This window comes from Euphorbia lathyris, chromosome 5, assembly GCF_963576675.1.
Source record: "Euphorbia lathyris chromosome 5, ddEupLath1.1, whole genome shotgun sequence".
Taxonomy (NCBI): Eukaryota; Viridiplantae; Streptophyta; class Magnoliopsida; order Malpighiales; family Euphorbiaceae; genus Euphorbia; species Euphorbia lathyris.
In genome coordinates, this window is record NC_088914.1 from 83,989,563 (window position 1) to 83,996,981 (window position 7,419).

Consider the following 7,419-nt stretch of genomic DNA (forward strand, 5'->3'; position numbering starts at 1 on the left):
CTTCTAGTTGGTGACCTCGTAGCAGTTGAAGAATGAAGACTCATGACTCTTTAAATAAATCCTTATTGTCATAAATTCCTTAAATAACTATCCAAGGAATGTTATGAAAGTTAAAGAGTCTTTTGAATGCTCAAGAAGGAGTTACACTACTCAATGCTCCCTTTAATTACATGAAAGTTAAAAAGTTGTAAAGAAGAATTCAACTCTCCATATGTTTAAGAAGTTAAAGCAAAGAATTCAATCCTCCATTAATATTCTCTTTAATAGCATTAAAGTTGGAGGTTACAATGAATGCATGAAGGCATGTGCAATTATAAATACCTACATTGGGAAGCATGAAAGCAGACCTGGAACAGACATAGAACAGGCCTCACCACACTCTCTTAGCTCTCTCTTTTAGATTTTTTATAGTTTCTTTTTGTTCTTTTCCTTTCTTCCTTTGTAACCGATTCTAGTTTTTATTTCAAAGTTTATTTTCACTTCATCTTTTCTTCCCTTTACTTTAATTATGTTTTCTATTAAATTTCTTGTTTTCTTTCCATCTACCATGAACTAACTCCTCCATAGCTAGATCTATGGCGGATCCTAATCGAAGTAGATGATTTACTTGGCAATCCAATTTCAAGTTCATAATTTATTAAATAGAGAATTAAACTATGGAGCTTAATTTCCTAGTTAGATACCTGATCAATATTTAGCTAAATTACAATTAATTATTTTGGTTGACCGACACTAAGATAATTAATGGAAATACATAGTTTAGACCTGTGTCTATGCGGTGCGGTTTTTCAGGGTTTAGTTTCACGACTTAACTTTGGGGTTATTTCAGAGAACTTAATACTTTCATTATATCTTTATTCTTGACTGGACCAAAGCTAAGGTAATTGTATGTGAAATAGGATTAATCTTGACTGGCCCAAAGCTAGGTTAATTACTTTAGGAAATAATCACCGTCTCTAGATTAATACTTAAGAACTTGGATAGGATTGTTATGTGGATTATATACATTAGGTTAGGTGAAGCCTTGCTCTAGTGATTTACATCATATTTAAATCCATTTTGTTTTCCTTCTTTGTTTACTTTATTTAGTTGTTTTAAATTATTAGTTTAATATCACAACCAATTCAAGTTTTGATTGCTTAGATAATAGAAATTCACAGAAATCAATAGATATAAACACAATCCTCGAGGGAACGATACTCTACTTATTCTTTATTACTTGATCACGATGGGGTGCACTTGCCCTTAGTTTTGCACGATACACATTTTGTCCATCATTGAGTGTACTAAGAAGCTGAGTTCAGGAATAGACTCTAAGTGCTATCTCCTGACTCAAGTAAAGAAACAGACTTAGTCACAAGTTGACTAAGCTTGTGTCTTGAAACTACTTAGCGCCGCTGTGTAAACCTTTTCTTAAGAAAAGAAGTCAGCCTTAACGGACAAAATTTTAAATAGTTCCTATCCCCCCCTTTGAACTAACCTTGTCACATTATAAGGGACCAACAGTAGATGCATGTGTTTGGCACTGGACAAAGGATGGATTGTATTCAGTAAAACCAGAATACCACAAGGGGATGGAGAGAGGAGAGGTTGACACGAGCTGTGAGGGGTGGAAAAAGATGTGGAAGTTAGAAATACCTCCAAAACTGAAACTTTTTATGTGGCGTGTTTTATCGGGTTGTTTGCCCACATGATCAAAGCTGGTGCAAAGAAGGGTCCCGATTACTATCGAGTGTCCGGTGTGTGTGGCGGAGGATGAGACGGACACTCATTTATTTACTAGTTGCTGTTTTGCAGGTGAAATTTGGAGAGAGGCAAAGGTGGCGGCACCAAATTGTGGCAGAATGAATTTTGGTCAGTGGTTACTTCAAGAACTGGCGCAAATGGAACAGCGTGCAGCGGTGCGGTTGTGCTATGGACTGTTATCCATTTGGGAGCATAGAAATCGAGTTTTGTGGGAGGAAGATTGGTGGTCGGCTTCGCGCAGTTGGCGGAAGGTGTGGGACGACTACAACGAGTGGAGAGCCTATCAATTCAAGTCACCATGTCAAAAGCACGGTTCAGCAGTAGCAGCAACATTAGCAGCGACGTGGAATCCGCCCCTGCCAAAGTCCGTCAAATGCAATTCCGACATCGCCATCTTCGCGGAAGACGGGTGCAGTGGCTTAGGGGCAATTGTGAGAGGTGTTGATGGATCCCTTTTATTCTACAGCAGCAGCATGGTTAATGGAATCAAGGAACCAAAGGTTCTCGAGGCACTTGGGGTACGTACTTGCATGCTTTGGCTAGCTAATCTTAATTTTAGTCATGTGGAATTTGAGACTGACGCAAAAGCGGTTGTTGATGCTTACTCTCATCATGCGAGGACCTCTCTGAATTTGGTTCCATCATTTCTGATTGTAGATCTTTATTATTGTCGTATTCAGAGTTTAAAGTTTCTTATGTCTCTCGTTTAGCGAACGGTGCTGCCCATTTGGCAGCTAGGCATGCCTGTTCCAATGCTAGCGATTTTGTTTCCTCTGTGATGCCGTTTTGGCTATCAGATGTTATTAGGAAGGATGCAAACATGCCTGATTAATAAGATTTCGATGTTTTGAGTCAAAAAAAAAAAGATGTAAATATTCATCCTAAAATATAGATTTAATGAACATAGATCTAACGCTCAACGACCAAACATTTGGTCACACTAATAACACTATTAATATTTTGATTTCCTAAACTTTATTTATAAATATCAAAATCTTTAAATTTTATATTCAATAACATTAAAATTTAAATAAAAAATACTGTAGTAAATAATAACAATAATAAAATAATAACGAAACAAATTTACTGCATCATTAACCTTTTTTATTCATTACCAAAATTTATAGTGAGACACCTATCATTAATTTTGTTGATTTGTACTATAATTTACAAAATATAAAATTCAAGATTTTTTCTCTGTCAAAAGAAGTCTAGGATATCGATTGTTTATTGAAAAATATTATGCATTAAAATATTTTCCGTATTAGTTTACTTATTAAAATAAGTCAATAAAAAATTTAGACTAATCAACAAAAAAAAATATATAAAGCAAAAAAAATATGTCTAATTAAGATTTAGAGACTAATTTGGGATTTTGGTGTGTTTAAATTTAGGTGATTTAGTTTAGGGATTTTGATTTGAGGTTCAAAGACTACTAACTACGGTCCGAAAGTAATACTATTACAATCTATTCATAGCTCATCTGTTGTTAAAAAAAACAGTTACACTTATCGTGTAACAAGTAATTTTTAGCATTTTTTAATAGAATTAAAATTTTATATAGGTTTATTTTAATCTTTTTATAGGTATACATATGATTTTTTTTCCTTATATAGGGTTAAAGTTAAGGGTTAATTACAAATAACTACCTTGTAGTTTGACAAATTTGTAGACTGGTACCTATAATAATTTTTTTTTTTGCAAACACAACCATGTGGTTGCAAAATTTTATATGTTTATTTACTTTGCCAAATTTGGCCGATAACAACCTCAAAATGAAAATTTTCAAGAATTAAAGTTGTTTAGTATCATATTTATTATGAAACTATATTTTTAATTTTTCAAAATCATCATTTTTGGAGTTTTCTCTCTCTAAACATTATCTTTATCTCTCATAACAAACGACACCTAAATGACCTCAAACCCAAAAAAATTGAAGAATTAAAATTGTTTAAAATATCATTTAACTCTTAAAATTTTTCATTTCGATGTCGTTATCGACCAATTTCTGACAAAGTGAACTCAAATGCAAAATTTTGTAAATCACAGGATTGCGTTTGTAAAAAAAAAAATCCACAAGTATCGGTCTGCAAATCGACCATGTATTTATCTATAATTAACCCCAAAATTAACTCTTTTTAATTTTAAATTCCTCCGCAACCAAAATCTAAAAGTCATAATATTAATAACGTTATAATTCAAATACTATAAATATAATTCACCCATCAATCAACACAAATACATGCATTCCTTGACAATAAACAAACAATTTCCATTAATACAATCCCAGAAATTACAAATTCATCGTTAAAATAACACCATAACATTTTAATCAGTTTAGATCTAACAGTGAATAATTAAATCCACGTGGTCATCAGGGTTCATATAAACACCACTGTCCCCAAATAATAATAAACTAATTACGAGACAAAGGGGTTCCAATCCCATGTCGTTTTGAAGGGCATACAAGGAACAGAACGCTACAAATCAACCCGACACCAAAAGGAACAACAATCAACAAATCCTTAACCTCATCACTTGGTGTTGGACAAAAACATTTTACAACATTTTTATCAAACAAAGCAACTGTCCCAAAAACCAATATAGACATAAAAGCATGCAAGAAATCAATAAACCTTAGCCGGTAATTAACCGCTTCCTCCGCCGATAACTTGACCGATCCGTCAATAACCCACAACCCCGAAAACGTCGCAAACCCGTACCGGACTTTCCCCCTCTCGTCACGAAAGCTATCGGTGAAGCAAAGGGCAAAGCAGGAAAATGCACAAACACTTAATAGGGTTAATGTCAATGTTGTACTAGTGATTGTATTGCATTGGCCATCATGGGTCAAAATTGGGGAAAATATTTGGAATGTTAGAACTGAGCCTGTGGGGAGAAGTTTGGCTAAATGTGCTGTGCCTTTGAAGGTTTTTCTTATGGCTTTTTGGGCTGGTGTTTTTGTTGGTTTTTCAATTGGTGATAAAATTGCATTTTCTAGGAGCGGTATTTTAGTAACGTCCATGGTTTGTCACGGTACGTATTACAGGGGGTGAGGAATCTTAACCGTGATTAAAGCACGATCAGGATTACCCGGTACCCTGTTGTTTATGGAAAAGAAGAATTGTTTTTTTTTTCTTTTGCAAAATTTATGGGGATTCTTGAGAATTTATATAGGAAAAAGAGAATTTATATAGGAAAAAGAGATGGTTAATTTGTTTTAATTATGTTTAGTATGTAATTAATGGGTGGATTTATTGTTATTTGGGAGTTTTCTTTGTGGTTTTTTATTGGAGCAGTTTATTAGTAGTTTGTAAATCATAAATTTAAATAGTAAGTTACAATATTGTTTATTTATGGAGGTTGAAATCTAACCTCTTCAATTATATTTATAGTTATTTTATTTAACAAAAAAATTTTTGTTAAAATTTTCAATTTTTTGTCCATTTTAAACGGAAAAAAACCTATTAATTTTTATTTTTTTTATGAAAAAAACATCTTAATTTACTTATTAGTTGAATGACTATGGAATTATATGAATCTAGGCAGAGCGGTCTTAAACATTTTTGGGGTACTGTGCTAAATGAAAAAAAATTGAACCCTATTCATTAAAAAATTAATAATTTCATATAATGTTTCTACAAAATGAAACACCAAAATACTTTTAACTTGATTTTTAACATAATAAATATAATAAAAATAAGTAAATTAGATATTGCATAATAATAATAATAATAAAATTGGGCCCCTTAACACTCTTAGAGCGTTATTTTTCTGGATAAATTAACATATTCATTTAATTTTACACATAATAATTAATAACAATAATTTATTTAGAGAGAGGGTGGGTTGGGCTTTAGGAGCCTCCAAAAATTCAATCTGGCCTTATTAGGCAAACAAGCCTGGAAGTTGATGGTTAATCCAAATTCTTTAGTGGGTAGAATGTTCAAAGCTAAATATTTTCCTAGAGACCCCTTCTTTTCCTCCAAATTGGGCAATAATCCTAGTTTTGTTTGGGGGAGTGTTTGGAGAGCCATTGAGGTATTGAAATTGGGAGTTCGTTGGAGAATTGGGGATGGTAAGTCAATATATGTGTGGAAAGACCCATGGGTAAATACTACGGCCCCATTTAGGGTCCAGGAAGATGCTGTTATGAGCAGGATGATACAAAAGTGGCTGACCTGTTTATTCCAGGCAGGAAGTTCTGGGACAGAGGGAAGGTGGAGGATTTGTTGACCGAGGCAGGTGCCAGGATTGTGTGTAGGATGGTGTTGCCAACCAGAGAAGTAGAGGATGGACCAATGTGGAATTTTACCAAAAATGACATGTACACAAGTAAATCAGGGTATAAAGCGCTTTGTGATGAGTATGGTGGTGAGAATCAAGATGATGGGTGGAGTAGAATTTGGAAGATGCACGTCCCCCCAAAAGTTAGAATGTTTGTATGGAAGTTGGCCTCGAGCTGTGTGGCTACTAGACATAGATTGGCAGGGAGGGGGCTGTCAATCCCAACGCAGTGCCCTTTCTGTCATTCTGATACTGAGCATGACCACCACCTCTTTGTGGATTGTGTATATGTCCAGGAATGTTGGAACCTATCCGGGATCAATACGGATGTATTTCAACCTGATTATCTAACGGGTTCTATTTTGCAGGTACTCTTGTCCAATGATGAAGACACCATAACCAAGGTGGCCATGACGCTTTGGGTTATTTGGAACCAAAGGAATCAGATAGTCTGGGAGAGCAAAGTCCAATTACCAGAAACAGCGATTGCTCTTGCGGGTAACTACCTTACTGCTTGGCGCCAGTCCTAGTTGAAGAACCTTCCGGTCGCTGTCCGTCATCCTTCCACGCCCCCAGCGGCTCACGCCGATGCCGTCACCGCACAACACCGCCCGATCCTAGTAGCTCATTAATACCGAATTAAATTTCACCTTAAAGGATAACTGTCTAAATTTTATATTTTTATCAATAACTCATAGACTTATTACTAATTTTAACCCTGTTAAAATTCAACGAAACTACCGGAACTAAACTTACACAAAATCATACCTAAAACATTTTAAAAATAATTTGAGTCTAGAATACAGTTACCGAATGTCGTCATCGATCACCGAGAATTCGTCACTGAAATATCATCGGTCATCAAAAATTCGTTGGTATATGACGTCGAACCGAACACTTTCAAACATAATGAAACGAGTAGCTTTTTTTTTCATTTTTATTTGTAATCACTTCATCCCCCCACTCAATTTCAATTGAGTTCTATTTATATCCAAATTGTTCACATATATGTCAACTTATAACTTATAGTGTTATACATATACACATGGCAAATGATGCAGTTAACTTTAATTAATTTTTAGACAAGTGTTTCTATTCATATTTTATATTTCAACAAGTATTTTATTGACTCTTTAAATAAATGCCACGTTTTCCTTTATTTTTTTTAATTATCATTTTTTTAAAATAACATAATATGTTATTAAATTGTAAACTATAACTCTATATTTGTAATTGAAAATAGTGTTGGAAAAAAATAGTTATTTTGATCCCTTTAATTTATAATTTTTATAAAATTTACCCAATACTTTTAATTTACACATAAAAACAGTAAATTAAACCTAATAGCGTATTTAAAAATCGTAATTAATTAATACTCTAAAATCT

General features: G+C 33.8%; 1 protein-coding gene across 1 annotated transcript; it reads right to left on the reverse strand.

Annotated features, from left to right (window-relative positions):
• Positions 1–4,087: 4,087 nt before the first annotated feature.
• LOC136231311 (protein DMP7) lies at positions 4,088–4,771 on the reverse strand. The gene has a single exon (XM_066020656.1). The coding sequence runs from the start codon at positions 4,769–4,771 to the stop codon at positions 4,163–4,165; it is 609 nt and encodes a 202-aa protein (XP_065876728.1). The 3' UTR covers positions 4,088–4,162.
• Positions 4,772–7,419: the final 2,648 nt, after the last annotated feature.